The sequence below is a fragment of the Pongo abelii genome, chromosome 10, assembly GCF_028885655.2.
Source record: "Pongo abelii isolate AG06213 chromosome 10, NHGRI_mPonAbe1-v2.0_pri, whole genome shotgun sequence".
Taxonomy (NCBI): Eukaryota; Metazoa; Chordata; class Mammalia; order Primates; family Hominidae; genus Pongo; species Pongo abelii.
This window is the reverse complement of record NC_071995.2, coordinates 52894386-52912995: the sequence shown is the minus strand read 5'-3', so window position 1 is coordinate 52912995 and position 18610 is coordinate 52894386. Positions and strand designations below refer to the sequence as shown.

Sequence of the window (18610 nt, the reverse complement as noted above, 5' to 3'; positions counted from 1 at the left end):
TGCCCACAGAGTTTAGGCAGAAGCAAGACCACTGGGCTGGAAGCTCTAGCAAGCATAGCCCATCTGGCTATGAGAAACAGGAGTGGGTGGAGTTGCCTGCCCTGCCATCTGGGTGTTTCCAAGGCAATAGGAGGCTGCACCCCTTGGCAAATTCAAGCAGAAGTGTAACTGCTGGGCTAGCAGCTGTAGCAGACATGTCTTGCCTGGCAGAGGTGGGTGGAGTCTAGCAGGCATTGCCAGCTGCAGGTGTCACCCACCCTACCATCTGGGTGCTTCCCAAGACAACAGGGGGCTGCACCCTCTAGTTGAGTTCACATAGAAGCAGGACTGGTGGGCTGGAAGATTTAGCTTGTATTGCCTGTCTGGCTACCAGCAGAAGGGGTGGGGGTGTTCACGTGTCTGACTGTCTCGGTGTTTCCCAGGACAGTGGGAGGCTGAACATGCTGGCTGAGTTCAGGTAGAAGAGGGATCACTGGGCTGGAAACTCTAGCAAGTGTTGCCTACCTGGCTACCAGTGGCAGAGGTGAGTTGGGTCACCCATGATGCCATCCAGGTGGTTCCCAGGACAGCAGGAAGCTGTACCCACCAGCTGTGTTCACACAGAAGTGGGATTGCTAGGCTTGAAGTTCTAGCAGGCATTGCCTGCAGGCATAGCTACCAGTGGCAGGGGTGGTGGCAATGGGTTTACATAAAGTATCTTGCAATTATAACAATCTATTTTTAACTGATAACCACTTAATTTCAATCATATACAAATACTCTACCCTCTTAATTCTTCCCTCCCACACACACACTTTATGCTATGGATGTCATGACTTACATTTTTTTAATATTGCATATCCATTAACATATTTTTATACTTTTGTCTTTTAACTTTTATACCAGAATAAAAGTTATTTGTGCATTGCCATTACAGTATCAAAGTGTTATGTGTTTTCTACATATTTACCTTTACCAGCAAGCTTTATACTTTCATATGCTTTCATGCTGCTGTTTAATGTACTTTCATTTCAATTTGAGGGACTTTAGTATTTTTTAAAGGCAGATGTGGTGGTGATGAACTCTCTCACTTTTGTTAGTCTGAGAAAGTTTTTAATTCTTCATTTTTGAAAGATATTTTGCCAGATATGGTATTTTTAATGGGCATTTTTTTCTTCCAGTACTTTGAATTGTATCATCTTATTTTCTTCTAGTCTGCAAGGTTTTTGCTGAGAAATATACTGATGGTTTTATGAAGATTTCCTGGTAAGTGATTAGTTGCTTTTCTTTTGCTGCTCTCAAGATTCTCTTTGTCTTCAATTTCTGAAAATTTAATTATAATGTTTATCTGTGTGGATTTCTTTGGGATCATCCTATTTGGAATCCATTGGGATTCTTGTATATAGATGTTCATTTCCCTCCCCAGAATTGGGCAGTATTCCACCACTATTTCTTTAAATAAGCTTTTTGCCTCTTCTCTTTTTTCCTTCTAGAACCTTAATAATTTATATATTATTTCACTTGATGATGTGTTTTAGGTTTTCTTTACTGTTTATTATTGTTTGTTGCTGTTACTCTTACTGAATAATTTCACATGGCCTTTCTTTGATTTGCTGATTTTCTTCTGCTCTGTGAAGTCTGCTGTAAAACTCTAGTAAATTTTAGTTCAAGTATTGTATTCTTCAGCTCTAAAACTTTTGTTTGCTTCTTTTTATATTTTGTATCTTTTTGTTGATATTCTCATTTTGTTCATGCATAGTTTTCTTTAGTCATGGAGCATCTTTATGATAGCTATTTTGAATTCTTTTTCAGATAATTTATGTATCTCCAATTCTTTAGATTATATATCTCCAAATCTTTAGAACTGTCACTGAAGATTTATTTTGTTCCTATTTTGAGCCTTGTTTTTCTGTTTATCTTTTTCTTCATGTGTCTCATATGTGTCATGTGTCTCATAACTTTACATTGGAACCCACCCATTTGAAAAACAGCCACCTCTATCAGTCTTTACAGACTGGCTTTGTATAAGAGACCCTCCCCAATCAGCCCTTCTAGAAATTCCAGGGATATGTGAAACCTTTTGGGGGAAGATGTGACTTCTCTGAGCCTGTTCATGCAATTTCTCAGAGCTGATTACTAATTCCTTTTTCAGGAGTTCATATCTTGCCTCTTTGGTGTCATTGCACAGTACTGCTCATTCTCTAGTACTGTCTTTCCTTGGTTTCAGTGGTCACCAGGTATCCAAAGTATGCTGCTCCTCATCAGCATCCCGAGTCAGGCAAAACTGATTCCATTCCTTCAAGCAGCCTTCCAAAAAGCATATAACCAGATGTACACTCTGCCACTCTCCTTGCCTCTGAAGTAGACGGCTCAAGTTATGTGGCTTTTTCTGATTCCATCTAGCCATGCTAGCTGCAGCAAACCACCTCCACTCCCACCCCATATACACATTCTCCTTTGTTCTCAGAAGCCCCCAGGCATTAAAACTATACTAGTTCCACCAGTGCTCTTAGTGGAGAATGATAGAAATTAGTCCCTCCTACAGCCCTCTGAAAAGCTAGAATATTGGATTCTGGCTTGGATTCTGCACTGTTATCTTTGTTCCCAAGGGAGAAGTCATGAGGCAGGGTGCTGTCCTAGTGCAGAGCTGTGCCAGCTTGGTAAAATAGCTGATGTGGGCAAAATGAAATTTCTCTTCTCACCCATTTCATTGTTGCTTTCCTTGGCTTTGTGGTTGCCTGGGGGTACTGCAACTTCTTAAGTGCATTCTAGAATTCTCATAAAAGTATTTTGGTTCATTGTCAAATTAATGTTTCTGTGATGGAATCAGGGCTAGAAATTCCTATACTGTCATCTTGCTGATATCACCTACAGAGTCGTGTTCTTAATTTTAAAATCCAAATATTCATTGCTGGTATGTAAAAAAGAAATTGGCATTTATATATTAACCTTATATTCAGTTTCAGAAGGGTTTATTATTTTTAATTTTCTACATAGATATGTTTGCAAAAAAGGAACATTTTCTCTTCTTTTCCAATTTATAGACCTATTTGTATGAATTTGCTGGAGATTCCATAACAAAACACCACACACTGGGTTCTTAAACAACAGAAATTAATTTTCTTAGTGATGGAGGCTGGAAGTCCAAGATCAAGGTGTCAGCAGAGTTGGTTTTCTCTGAGCCCTCTTTCCTTAGCTTGCAGATGGCTGCCCTCTTGTTGATTCTTCACATGGCTGATGTTCTGTGCACATGCACCCCTGGTATCCCTCTGTGTGCCCTAATCTCCTCTTTCTATAGGGACACAAATGATAGTGAATTAGGATTTATCCTACAGCCTTATTTTAACTCAATTACATCTTTGACGACCCTATCACTAATTAAAGTCACATTGTGAAGTACTAGGGTTTAGGGCTTCAACACATGAATTTTGAGGGAATACCATTAAGCTCATAACACTTTTATTTCCTTTTCTTATCTTGTTGCATTGGCTAGCACTTCCATTAAAATATTGAAAAGATGTGGTGAAAGAAGGCACCCTTGCATTTTTCCTGATAATAGCAGGAAAGCTTCTAGTTTCTTGTCATTTAAAATGTTCACTGTAGGTTTTTTATACATGTTCATCAAGGCAAGAAAGTTCCCCCTTTATTTCAGGTTTTCTAAGAGCTCCTATACTTTTTATCTGTTCATACCATGACCACACACACACTCAATTTCAAAAATGGGGTAACATACCATCTTTTGTACATTCTCTTCATACTAGTCAGTTAATATATTTTGGGTCTTTTACCTGCAGTTTAAAAAATCTGCCTTTGTTCATTAATATCAACATACCATTGAGCCCACATCAATATTATAAACCACCGTAGCAGGTTTCCTGACTTCAATCTAATCCCCCTTTGATCAATGTTCCATGTAGCCCAAGAAGGGTTTCTCTGATTATCAACCACCTTCTTTCAGGCACCCCACTTTGTGATCTCTATGAGTACCTTTGGCAAAATGTCTGGATTTTGGTTTTATGTCCAAGGATTTGACTATCTCACTAACTTTTAAACTTTCAAAAGAATGAGGTTATTTATCCCTGAGCCCACTGTAAGGCCAGAACATATTAAACAGATATTCAATAAGATTAATCAAATATATACCTATATTAAGCATAGATAAGTAAATTTTGGATCATAATCCATTTTGATGACTTCCCTTATTCTATACCTTTATTAACTATTCCTTAACAAGTATTAACACAAGACAAAATCATGAAGATCAAAATTGAGGGCATGATTGATCAAAATGTTTGAAGATCTCTATTTCCTATTTTAGTTCTTTGCACTGGGATCCAGCAACTAGCAGTTCCTTAGAGCACTCCACAATAATGAAGTATAAAATTTTCCAAATTAATATATATAGTAAAGATTACTTATAGTTTGTTTCTTATTATTAGTACTTCCTATGTAGCACACATAAGGTGAAAACTTAATACTCATTTAGCATGCTAATGAAACTAGCTATAAAATTAAAGACATATTTTATTTAAAAATAATCTGGGCATCTTTGTCAACTACCCATGATTGTGTGTAGGAGGGATGGGCAATCCCAAAGACAAACACCAGATAAAATCTTGCTGAAGCACTATAACAAAATACAAAACATTGTTCTACATTATGCCACAAGAATCAATAGATATAAATTCTGTGAAATAAAATGTTGAAGACCAGTGAGAGGGTTTATCATAAAAATACTTCTCTAATGTCCAGGATATCTCCAATATCCAAGATTTTCAGAATTAATGATGTCTTGGGAGGTAAAAAGTAAAATATGGAAAGAGCACATCACATGAAAAAATCTACTAAGAGTATTTTTATGACATTCAGGAGAGTAACTTTTATTAATGACCACAGGTGTATTAAATAAATAGCCACAATACAATTGGTGAAAGAGAAATAATAATCAAAGAATAATATTTTTCTTCTCTAGAAATTTTTTTAGAGCCTCTTGGACATCTTTGTTCCTCAGAGAGTAAATCAAAGGATTCAACATGGGAGTGACTAGGGAGTAACATAAGGATGCCACTTTACTCAGCTCAGGAAATCTGTCAGGAGTGAGATACATAAAAAAGACAGCACCATACAGCACACTCACAGCTCCCAGGTGAGAGCTGCAGGTGGAGAAGGCCTTCTTACGTCCCTCAGTAGAGTGTATCCTTAGAACTGTGGACACAATATACACGTAAGATACTATAATGACTATGATAGTAGGCAAGATAATAATACATGATAAGGAAAAAGATATCATTCTATGGATAAAGAGATCAGAACAAGATAGTCTCTGAAGTGGGCGAGAATCACAGTAAAAGTGGTCAACAGCCCGAGAAGCGCAAAACGATAAAGTAAATGTCATGCTAGTCTGAATAACTGAGCTAATGCAGCCACAAAAATAAGAACCAGCCACCAACTGAGTACAGAAACGTGTGGACATTTGAACAGAGTACAGCAGAGGGTTGCAGATGGCAATAAAGCGGTCATAAGCCATGGCTGCCAGGAGAAATCCCTCAGTGACAATGAAGAGGGCAAAGAGAAAGAGCTGGGCCACACAGCCTGCAAAGGAGATAGACTTGTTTTCAGACCAGAAGTTGATCATAGCCTTGGGTGCAATAACAGATGAATAGAAAAGATCAATGAAGGAGAGATTGCCTAGGAAAAAATACATTGGTGTGTTCAGCCGAGGATCAGTCATAATAATGGCCATCATCCCAACATTCCCTAGAAGGATCATGGCATAAACAAACAAAAATAGCAGGAAGAAGAGAATGTGGAGCTCTGGGCATACCCTGAAGCCTGCAAGAATGAAGTCAGTCATTTCTGAGTGATTGCTTGTTCCTCTGTCACCCATGGTAGAAACCTGTTGAGAGGCACAGGGCAAAATATACAAATGAACTCTTGGTTTGAGATCCTAGCATTACAAATAATCTCTTATGGTATTAGGATTTACAAAGCTTTTTTTAAATTAATGTTATTATTAATTTTAGCCTCATAAGTATACTGTGACTTAAAGCCAATCAATTACTGTTGAAACCAAAGATTAGTTGTTTTTCTTAATTCTTTAAGTGTTAGAATTAGGCTTTTTGCCTCTGCATCTAATACAATGCCTTTCTACCCAAATGCCTTTCACATTTCCAAGTATCATTTCTCTATACATTTCCCACTCATGATTCACACAATAACTTCAACATCATGAAGCAGTGACTGGAAAAGAGCACAGTTAATTTAATAAATGACTTTGGGAAGCACATTAGGTAGTTTGGGTTGGGAGATATTTGGGGTTTTAGTAGTCAAGTTTAGGAAAACGGATTTAATTTGGAGTACCAACAAATATAAAGGAAGTGACTGAGTTAAAAAAAAAAAACAAACTACTTGAGAAGTGCAATTACCTTTCACAAGTCATGGAAACTGGATTCTGATGGAAGTTATGTACCCACTAAGATAAAAGGTGTGCACAACCAAGCACAAAATTGTTAGTACTCATATTCAAGAATTTCTGTCCCAGATGGGCCATCAAAGCACTTTCATAAAGAAAACTTCCCTTCATTTCTTGATCCCAAGACTTGGAGATCTTTGTTTTAACTTTTAAGTTCAGGGGTACAAGTGCAGGTTTGTCACATAGGTAAATTTGTGTCATGGGGTTTTGCTGTACAGATCATTTAATCACCAGGGCATTAAGCCTAGTAACCATTAGTTATTTTCCCTGATCCTCTCCCTCCTCCCACCTTCCACCCTGCAAAAGTCTCCAGTGTGTGTTTTTCCCTTCTATGTGTCCATGTGACTTGCAGTTCTTTAAAAAGAGATCTACAGTAGAACTCTTCCACAGATAAAAGAGTTACTTTAGAAATTAATACTGCAAGGGATACATATGTGGGCATTGCTGATTACACTTTTATTTGCCCTGAATACAACTTTTGTAGCCATTATTAACTAATTACTGCTCAAATAGATTTTTTAACTGCATATGTTAACAATACAAGCCACTCTTTGTCTGTCCTAAGGGCTTTATGTGCATGATTCTCTCTAGGCAACAATAATCACAAATATGTATATGGCACTTTTTATGTGCCAGACAGTTTTCTAAATGCTTTCATAGTAGCTCATTTAATCCATACAATAATAACATTAGGTGGTTATTATTATATTCCCAAGTTTACAGATGAGTAAATTGAGGTACAGAGAAATGAAGTCTGCTGAAATTCACTTACTAGAGTCAGAATCAAGATTTGAAGCCAGGAAAACTGGCTCCAGAATCCATGCTTTTAATCATCATTAATGATTAATCACTGTACTATATCAACTTTAAATAAAGGACCCTTCCTGTTCCCCTACCTTACTTCTCCTTGTACTTTACAGTGTAGTTAAAATTTCCTATTTCCAAATAAAATCTCTAATTCTTCAACCTGGGTCAAAAATCTCATCCAAAGACAATTTGAAGAGACCAACTGTCACCATATTTTAATATTGAGATTACGTATTAATTATTGTTCACTTGACAATAACTTACTTAAGACAAAATTCAATTTGTTCTCCATATATTGTCAGCATAATGTTGTGCGTCTGGTAAATGGCAGTTAATCAATGCATATTTATTATAGATAAAAGTTGAATGATAATGATCATGCAGAAATAGAGAAAAACATAAAAACTATCTAATACTGCAGTGGTTAGTATGGGTTTTAGGTTTAAATAAATCTAGGCTCCAGTTCTGCTTCTCTCACTTTCTAAATGGGACCTTGGAAAAGTTACTTATGCTCTCTCTCTATGTTACTGTATTCTTATATATAAAGTGGAAATAACAGTCCTCAAAGTTTTCTTGGGAATAGAAAATGACATATGTATATAAATCACTTAGCACCTTTTATGGTAAACTAAGTAATCAGTAAATGTTAGCCATTATTTTTATTATACTTTTCAATGCTCAGTCCCATATTCATACCAAATAGTGCTTATTGGGTTGAAAATTAATAATATATATGGTCGTTTTTGGACAAAACATTCTCAGTTGAGGGGAAGAATCAATCTGTTAAAAGTTTAGAGAGATGAAGAACTCTTGGAGAAATGGAATATTTTGCTTGAGAAAAAAGATTATTAAAAGAAAAGTTGCATACGATGTTATCATTATTTAAGACTGTATTAAATGTTGAAAATAAAATATTCACCCATTTTATCAAAAATTAAATATGTAAATAATTAAAAAGTAGTAAGAGCTTACATTAGATTGCACTTAGGGTCTGGAAAGGTGCGAGATATTTAAGAAGTGAAAGAAAGCTGACTGAAGTAAGCATGAAAAATCATTTTTTGAAAAATAATATATATAATTTATCTTCGTTTTATTCTCATCTGGAGGCAAAACACAGATTATTTTAATTTCTAAGATTTATTTCCACCACACTCACTTCAACATTATAATTTAATATTATTAAATAGTAATTATTCCTCACTTGACAATAATATCCTTAACATCAAACTCAGTTTGTTTGCTGCGTATTGTCAACATAATGTTCTGAATCTAGTGAATGACAATAATTCAATACATATTTATCAGATAGAAAAAAATGAATGATAATGAGTATGCATAATCAGAGAAGAATGTAAAAAAACAAATTTATTAAAATAAATTTATATCATAAATGTTATAAACATTGTAACATTATAAATGTTGATAAATGCATTGCTGATAACATTTTTTACCTGGAAAAGGGAGTTCTTCCCGCAGAAGCCAACAACAAGTAGTCAGTTTGTGACTTATTTTTCAAAAATTTACATGTTTTAAAAGTTACTTTTACCTTATATTGTTCAGTAACTTGTCAGATTCTGTTAAAAATCAATCAGCAGAGTTCCAATGTTTTCCTCTGTTTATTGTTTTAATTCTAGAAGGGATAAACATAAAGTTAATTAATGACTGTCATAAGTACTGAAAAATAATTACTTTGAAAGAAAATGAATCATTCCCCACAAATCCACATTTATTATTACAGTTTTAGATTCTTCCCATAGATAAATGTGGCTTATGTGCCTCATTGCTCTATTTTAAAAACAGTCCTTTTTTCAGTAGTTGATATCCTGAAAAATTTTATAGTCCTTTTTAGAAGAGAGTCAAGGTGAATTTTTCAAATCATGTTCTGCCAAAACTGAAGTGATTCCAGGAACAATAGTCTATAGTTAAGCAAAGTGAACCTGAGGAATCAATCCGCAGGATATTATCTATCCTGAATTCTCAGAAGCTTGTATGGTTTCAAGGCAAGAGGATAGACTGCCATGGATATGCAAGTAGAGGTCTTGAGCTCTTTGGCATCTCTGAATACTGCCAAAATATCAACAGCAGTTATCCATGAGGGCTTTGGTTTTGCTATAACTTTTTCATATAATTACAGTATTGAGATTTCCTATATCTTCTGGGAGACAGTACCTCTGGGAGAGAAGAACACAAGTCAATTAATTAATAAGACTTCTAGGATCTAGAAGCAAGATCCATGAAGACCTCAGAGATTCTAGATTTTTTTAAAAAGCCTAAGAGGACTTAAAGTACATATAAGACATTCTTTATGAAAAAATCACAAGGATCTTTTAATTTTAATTTCTTCAATGAAAAAGCAGCATTTTCAATTTATCATTATAGCACAGTTTTTGATAAGCAAGTAGAAATAGATATGAAAGGAAATGTTGTGGTTCATAATGCCATTTGTAGGAAAATTTTGAGTCCTAGTCATAAAGTTAATTTCATATTTACTTTCAGAATTCTATTCACCCAAATCTCTCCTTGATGACTTTTTAACTATATTTTCTCAATAGTAATTGAGAAGAAAGATAGAATAGCATGACCATGATATGGGCAAAATCCAACAAATGCCTTCTAATCCATCAAGCAAAGGCCACATGATTAACTGGCTCTAAAGTTGGGTTTATATTGTAATTTTAATTGCTTTAAAGTTGTTTATTCAGGTGTCATGTATTAAGTTAGTAACTTCTCATCAGTCCCTGTATATAGTTCAAAATAATTTAAAGAACTGTTGATTCCTTCTGGTGAGTGTTAAAGTTCTTAAAGATGGTGTGTCCGGAGTTTGTTCCTTCAGATGTTCAGATGTGTCCGGAGTTTCTTCCTTCTGGTGGGTTTGTGGTCTCACTGACTTCAGAAGTGAGTTACAGCTCTTAAAAGCTCTTAAAAGTGGTGTGTCTGGAGTTGTTCATTCCTCCCGGTGGGTTGTGGTCTCACTGGCTTCAGGAGTGAAGCTGCAGACCTTCGCAGTGTCACAGCTAATAAAGGTGGTGCGTCTGGAGTTGTTTGTTCCTCCCAGTCGGTTTGTGGTCTTGCTGACTTGGAACAAACCCAAATGTCCATCAATGATAGACTGGATTAAGAAAATGTGCCACATATACACCATGGAATACTATGCAGCCATAAAAAGGGATGAGTTCATGTTCTTTGATGGGACATGGATGAAGCTGGAAACCATCATTCTCAGCAAACTATCGCAAGGACAGAAAACCAAACACTGCACGTTCTCACTCATAGGTGGGAATTGAACAATGACAACACTTGGACACAGGGTGAGGAACATCACACATCAGGGCCTGTCCTGAGGTGGCGGGGAACGGGGATGGATAGCATTAGGAGATATACCTAATGTAAGTGATGAGTTAATGGGTGCAGCACACCAACATGGCACACATATACCTATGTAACAAAACTGCACATTGTGCACATGTACCCTAGAACTTAAAGTCTAATAATAATTAAAAAACAAAAACAAAAAAAAAGAAAAGAAAGAAAAAAACCAAAAAAGGAGTGAAGCTGCAGACCTTTGCAATGAGTGTTACAGCTCATAAAGGCAGCACCTCCGGGGTTGTTCTTCCTCCCAGTGGGTTTGTAGTCTCACTCGCTTCAAGAGCAAAGCTGCACACCTTGGTGGTGAATTTTACAGCTCATAAAGGCAGTATGGACCCAAAGAGTGAGCAGCAGCCAGATTTGTTGCTAAGCTAAAAAACAGTTTCCACAGGGTAGAAGAGGACCCTAGCGGGTTGCTTTTATCCCCTTATTTGGCCCCACCCACATCCTGCTGATTGGTCCATTTTGCAGAGCGCTGATTGGTCCATTTCTCAGAGTGCTGATTGGTCCGTTTTTACACAGTGCTGATTGATGCTTTTACAAACCTTTAGCTAGACACAGAGTGCTGATTGGTGCGTTTTTACAGAGTGCTGATTGGTGTGTTTACAAAGCTTTACCTAGACACAGAGTGCTGATTGGTGTGTTTACAATCATTTAGCTAGACAGAAAGGTTCTCCAAGTCCCCACTTGACCCAGAAGCCCAGCCAGCTTCACCTCCCAATTGGTTCAGCAAAATGAATGTGTTCAGTAAGGAGACTGAATTTAGAGCTCATTTTATCAATTGTTGTGTTCCCCTAGTAAAATTATCCCTCTGTTAAGCAGTAAGAATATTCATTCAGCAGGGACAAATGTCATGCAGGCATCCAGCAAAAAAAAGTTGAGAGTGAGTTGATAGGTTTTACAGTGGTGGCTGACATTTCCATTTTGACCCCTTGTACTTGGACCTGTAATTGTTTCATATATTTGTCGCTAATGAATAGCACAGATTATATCCAGGATGACAGTTACTCACCTTTCTAAAGTAATGGCATCCAGTTGGTCCAACAACTGAATCTTTAATAAATGATTCTGGTCGCTGCTGCCGATGCTACCACCGCATTTGGATGTAGAATTTGGAATCTCTGCACCCCTGTTAACAAGGAAGCAGAGTCTGAACTGCCTGCTTTCCTCAGCAAGCTGTGGACGCTTGTGGAGAAAACCCACACTAACGAATTCATCACCTGGAACCAGAATGGCCAAAGTTTTCTGGTCTTGGATGAGCAACGATTTGCAAAAGAAATTCTTCCCAAATATTTCGAGCACAATAACATGGCAAGCTTTGTGAGGCAACTGAATATGTATGATTTCTGTAAAGTAGTACATATCAACTCTGAAATTGTAAAGCAGGAAAGAGATGGTCCTGCAGAATTTCAGCATCCTTACTTCAAACAAAGACAGGATGACTTGTTGGAGAACATTAAAAGGAAGGTTTCATATTCAAAACCAGAAGAAAATAAAAATTCTTCAGGAAGAATTTTTAAAAAATTATAAGTAGTGCTCAGAACGTTCCAATAAAACAGGAAACTATTGAGTACAGGCTTTCTGAATTAAAAAGTGAGAATCAGTCCCTTTGGAAGGAGGTGTCAGAATTACGAGCAAAGCATGCACAACAGGAACAAGTTATTCGAAAGATTGTCCAGTTTACTGTTGCATTGGTTCAAAATAACCAACTTATGAGTTTAAAACATAAAAGGCCTCTACTTTAAACACTAATGGAGCCCAAAAGAAGAATCTGTTTCAGCATATAGTCAAAGAACCAACTGATAATCACCATCATAAAGTTCCACACAGTAGGACTGAAGGTTTAAAGCCAAGGGAGATGATTTCAGATGACATCATTATTTACAGTGTTACTGATGATAATGCAAAGGAAGAAAATATCCCAGTTATTCCAGAAACTGGGACATTATATCATATCCATATATTTATATATATATATATATTTATATATCTCCAGGATGTTATATCTGATCCCTCCAATTGTAGCCAGTACCCTGATATTGTCATCATTGAAGATGACAATGAAGATGAGTATGCACCTGCCATTCAGAGTGGAGAGCAGAGTGAACCAGCTAGAGAATCCCTAAGTTCAGGCAGTGATGGCAGCAACCCTTTCATGTCTAGTGCTGTCCAGCTAAATGGCTCATCCAGTCTGACCTCAGAAGATCCAGTGACCACGATGTATTCCATTTTGAATGATAACATCAATCTTTTGGGAAAGGTTGAGTTGTTGGATTATCTTGACAGTATTGATTGCAGTTTAGACGACTTCCAAGCCATGCTATCAGGAAGACAATTAGCATAGACCCAGGTCTCCTGGTTGACTCTGAGAAAAAAGGATTAGAAACTACCAAGAACGATGTAGTTCAGCCAGTTTGGGAAGAGGGAAGAAAATCTAAATCCAGGCCACATTAGCAGCTTATCCATTACACTGCCTTTCCACTTCTTGCATTCCTCGATGGGAACCCTATTTCTTCTGTTGAACAGGTGAGTACAACAGCATCATCAGAAGTTATGTCCTCTGTAGATAAATCCATAGAAGTTGATCAAGTGAAATTTATCCCAGAGTGCAAACACACAAACACAAGTCTATAAATATGATATACTATGTTAACATAATGAAGAACATAAACCATATGATCATCTCAATAGATGCAGAAAAAAAAATTGACAAAATCAAACATCTTTTAATAATATAGTAAAAACTCTCATAAAAACATGTGGGGAAGAAATATACCTGTACCTCAACACAATAAAGGCCATACATGATAAGCTTACATGCACACACACACACATACACACACACACACACACCTGCATTGCTGATACGGTTTGGCTCTCCACTCAAATCTCATCTCAAATTGTAATCCTTGTGTGTTGAGGGAGGGAAGTGGTGGGAGTGATTGGATCATGGGGTGGTTCCCCCCATGCTGTTCTTGTGATAGTGAGTGACTTCTCACAAGATCTGATGGTTTAAAAGTCTGTGGCAGTTTCCCCCTCACTATTTCTTTCTCCTGCCGCCTTGTGAAGAAGGTACTTGCTTCCCCTTCACCTTCTGCCATGATTGTAAGTTTCCTGATGCCTCTCCAACCATACAGAACTGTGAGTCAATTAAACCTCTTTCTTTATAAATTACCCAATCTCAGGTATATCTTTATAGCAGTGTGAGGATAGACTAATACAATTGCCTACTGGTGACATTTATTAATAGGCTTTTTTATTAATAGGCTAGTTATCAAACTTCTGTAAGTGGTAACACTATGTTTTCTACTTTCTCATATAACATTTTAAATATAGTGCTTCATAATTAACCCCGGGTTTCCCCTTTTTTCTATATTTTCACTACTACAGTGATAATCCAGATTCGGTACCCACTCAACTCAACTTGAACGTTATTTTTTTAAAATCCTATCTGATTTCCTTTTTCTCCTCAGCATTTACTTTTGAAGCTTCCAGATTTATCTTTCTCAAACACTATTTTAATCATGTCACTTCTTTCTTAAGGAGATATACCTAATGCTAAATGATGAGTTAATGGGTGCAGCACACCAACATGGCACATGTATACATATGTAACAAATCTGCACATTGTGCACATGTACCCTAAAACTTAAAGTATAATAATAATAAAATAAAATTTAAAAAAGAGATTTTGTTACTTCCCAATTTCCTATTTAGCAAATTGGGCTTTCTATTACTCTCCAAATTGTAACCTCTATGAAACCAGATGAGATGTCTCACTGCATCAATTCATCTTGCACAGTATAGGCTTAACACATTGATTTTAATTATACCTGATACATTCTCTTTGAATCTAGTTCTAAATCCTGAATATTTAAGATTCCATTCATATCTCCCCAAAATTACCATTGTCTTGCTACAGTAGCCAAACTTGGCATCACTTCTCTGTACCCTTTTTAAATATTATTATAGTTATCCCTACATATGATAGCATCCATTTATGCTTTGATTATTTAATGAATGTCATTTACATTTACAATTGAATTTTCAGCTCCTTACAATGCAATGCATTACTTGCAAGATTCAGTAACACTTAACATAATTTGGAGTGCAGCATAAGTGCTCATTCATTTTTAATTTATTGAATTAATTTATAGTTCATTTGTGATGGTTAATATTGAGTGTCAACATGATTGGATTGAAGGATGCAAACTATTGTTCCTGGGTGTGTCTGTGAGAGTGTTGCCAAAGGAGATTAACAGTTGAGTCAGTGGACTGGGAGAGGCAGAGCCATCCTCAATCTGGTGGGCACCATCTATTCAGCTGCCAGCGATGCGAAGCTAGGACAAAAGCAGGCAGAGGAACATGGAAGGACTAGTCTTCCTTCTGGCTAAGTCTTCTGGCCTCCATCTTTCTCCTGTGCTGGATGCTTCCTGCCCTCGAACATTGGATTCCAAGTTCTTCAGCTTTTTGACTCCTGAACCTACACCAGTGGTTTGCCAAGCACTCTCAGGCCTTTGGCCACAGAAATGAAGGCTGCACTGTCAGCTTCCCTACTTTTGAGATTTTAGGACTCGGACTGGTTTTCTTGCTCCTCAGTTTACAAACAGCCTATTGTGGGACTTCACCTTGTGATTATGTGAGTAAATACTTCTTAATAAACTTCCTTTCATATATGCATCTATCCTATTAACCCTGTTCCTCTAGAGAACCATGACTAATACATCTTATTTAAAAAAATTTTTTGAAGTAACTTGCAACAACTGCAGTAACCAAATAATTTATTAAATGTATTCTAAACTTAATTTGGGCCAAGCATTTTTTAAGCACTTTACAGGAATTTCATAATTTAATCATTAAAACAATTTCATATATTAATGAAAACTTTTATAAGTATATGAATACCAATAACTTTTTAAATTATACTTTAAGTTCTGGGATACATGAGCAGAATGTGCAGGTTTGTTACGGAGGTATACACATGCCATGATGGTTTGCTGCAACCATCAACCCCTCATCTACATTAGGTATTTCTCCTAATGCTATCCCTCCCGTAGCCCTTCACCCCCTAACAGGCTCTGGTGTGTGATGTTTCCCTCCCTGTGTCCATGTGTTCTCATTTTTCAACTCACACTTATGAGTGAGAACATGCTGTGTTTGGTTTTCTGTTCCTGTGTGTGTTTGCTGACAATGATGGTTTCCAGCCTCATCCATGTCCCTGCAAAGGACATGAACTCATCTTTTTTATGGCTGCATAGTGTTCCATGGTGCATATGTGCCGTATTTTCTTTATCCAGTCTATCATTAATGGGCATTTGGGTTGTTCCAAGTCTTTGCTATCGTGAATAGTGCAGCAATAAACATACATGTGCATGAGTTCTTATAGTCGAATGATTTATAATCTTTTGAGTATATACCCAGTAATGGGATTGCTGGGTCAAATGGTATTTCTGGTTCTAGATCCTTGAGGAATCACCACATTGTCTTCCACAATGGTTGAATTAATTTACACTCCCACAAACAGTGTAAAAGCATTCCTATTTCACCACATCCTCTCCAGCATCTGTTGTTTCCTGACTTTTTAATGATCACCATTCTAACTGGCATGAGATGGTATTTCATTGTGGTTTTGATTTGCACTTCTCTAATGACCAGCGATGATGAGCTTTTTTTCATATGTTTGTTGGCCACATAAATGTCTTCTTTTGAGAAGTGTCTGTTCATATCCTTCACCCAATTTTTAATGGCATTGCTTGTTTTTTTCTTGTACATTTGTTTAAGTTATGTGTAGATTCTGGATATTAGCTGTTTGTTGAAACTTAAAAAAGCCCTTTGTCAGATGGATAGATTGCAGAAATTTTCTCCCGTTCTGTAGGTTGTCTGTTTACTCTGATGATACTTTCTTTTGCTGTGCAGAAACTCTTCAGTTTTTTTTTTTTAATTATTATTATACTTTAAGTTTTAGGGTACATGTGCACAATGTTCATGTTAGTTATATATGTATACATGTGCCATGCTGGCATGCTGCACTCATTAACTCGTCATTTAGCATTATGTATATCTCCTAATGCTATCCCTCCCTGCTCCCTCCATCCCCCAACAGTCCCCAGAGTGTGATGTTCCCCTTCCTGTGTCCATGTGTTCTCATTGTTCAATTCCCACCTATGAGTGAGAACATGCAGTGTTTGGGTTTTTTTCCTTGTGATAATTTACTGAGAATGATGATTTCCAATTTCATCCATGTCCCTACAAAGGACATGAACTCATCATTTTTTATGGCTGCACAATATTCCACGGTATATATGTGCCAAATTTTCTTAATCCAGTCTATCATTGTTGGACATTTGGGTTGGTTCCAAGTCTTTGCTATTGTGAATCATGCCACAATAAACATACGTGTGCATGTGTCTTTATAGCAGCATGATTTATACTCCTTTGGGTATATACCCAGTAATGGGATGGCTGGGTCAAATGGTATTTCTAGTTCTAGATCCCTGAGGAATCGCCACACTGACTTCCACAAGGGTTGAACTAGTTTACAGTCCCACCAACAGTGTAAAAGTGTTCCTATTTCTCCACATCCTCTCCAGCACCTGTTGTTTCCTGACTTTTTAATGATTGCCATTCTAACTGGTGTGAGATGGTATCTCATTGTGGTTTTGATTTGCATTTCTCTGATGGCCAGTGATGATGAGCATTTTTTCATGTGTTTTTTTGGCTGCATAAATGTCTTCTTTTGAGAAGTGTCTGTCCATGTCCTTTGCCCACTTTTTGATGGGGTTGTTTGTTTTTTTCTTGTAAATTTGTTTGAGTTCATTGTAGATTCTGGATATTAGCCTTTTGTCAGATGAGTAGGTTGCAAAAAATTTCTCCCATTTTGTAGGTTGCCTGTTCACTCTGATGGTAGTTTCTTTTGCTGTGCAGAGCTCTTTAGTTTAATGAGATCCCATTTGTCAATTTTGGCTTTTGTTGCCATTGCTTTTGGTGTTTTAGACATGAAGTCCTTGCCCATGCCTATGTCCTGAATGGTAATGCCTAGGTTCTCTTCTAGGGTTTTTATGGTTTTAGGTCTAAAGTTTAAGTCTTTAATCCATCTTGAATTGATTTTTGTCTAAGGTGTAAGGAAGGGATCCAGTTTCAGCTTTCTACATATGGCCAGCCAGTTTTCCCAGCACCATTTATTAAATAGGGAATCCTTTCCCCATTGCTTGTTTTTCTCAGGTTTGTCAAAGATCAGATATTTGTAGATATGTGGTGTTATTTCTGAGGGCTCTGTTCTGTTCCATTGATCTATATCTCTGTTTTGGTACCAGTACCATGCTGTTTTGGTTACTGTAGCCTTGTAGTATAGTTTGAAGTCAGGTAGCGTGATGCCTCCAGCTTTGCTCTTTTGGTTTAGGATTGACTTGGCAATGCAGGCTCTTTTTTGGTTCCAACCGCTAGCAAGAGTAATAAAGATGAAAAGAGAGAAGAATCAAATAGATGCAATAAAAAATGATAAAGGGGATATCACCACTGATCTCACAGAAATACAAACTACCATCAGAAAATACTACAAATACCTCTACGCAAATAAAGTAGAAAATCTAGAAGAAATGGATAAATTCCTCGACACATCCACCATCCCAAGACTAAACCAGGAAGTTGAATCTCTGAATAGACCAATAACAGGAGCTGAAATTGTGGCAATAATCAATAGCTTATGAACCAAAAAGAGTCCAGGACCAGATGGATTCACAGCCGAATTCTATCAGAGGTACAAGGAGGAACTGGTACCATTCCTTCTGAAACTATTCCAATCAATAGAAAAAGAGGGAATCCTCCCTAACTCATTTTATGAGGCCAGCATCATCCTGATACCAAAGCCTGGCAGAGACACAACAAAAAAAGAGAATTTTAGACCAATATCCTTGATGAACATTGATGCAAAAATCCTCAATAAAATACTGGCAAACCAAATCCAGCAGCACATCAAAAAGCTTATCC

General features: G+C 36.9%; 1 protein-coding gene and 1 pseudogene across 1 annotated transcript; one reads left to right on the top strand and one right to left on the bottom strand.

The window, feature by feature from the left end:
- Positions 1–2949: 2949 nt before the first annotated feature.
- Positions 2950–9306, bottom strand: LOC100459689 (olfactory receptor 9K2). The gene is made up of 3 exons (XM_054528537.1): positions 9196–9306; positions 8805–8888; positions 2950–5875 (listed from the first exon to the last, which is right to left on the bottom strand). Exon 3 carries the CDS (start codon positions 5864–5866, stop codon positions 4925–4927), a length of 942 nt encoding a protein of 313 aa, XP_054384512.1. The 5' UTR covers positions 5867–5875; positions 8805–8888; positions 9196–9306; the 3' UTR covers positions 2950–4924.
- A 2380-nt stretch (positions 9307–11686) lies between these two features.
- Positions 11687–13258, top strand: LOC100461533 (heat shock factor protein 2-like; annotated as a pseudogene).
- The last annotated feature ends 5352 nt before the right edge of the window (positions 13259–18610 follow it).

Excerpts from the sequence above, each read along its gene's own strand:
- LOC100459689 (XM_054528537.1), bottom strand. The coding sequence starts at position 5,866 with ATGGGTGACAGAGGAACAAGCAATCACTCAGAAATGACTGACTTCATT.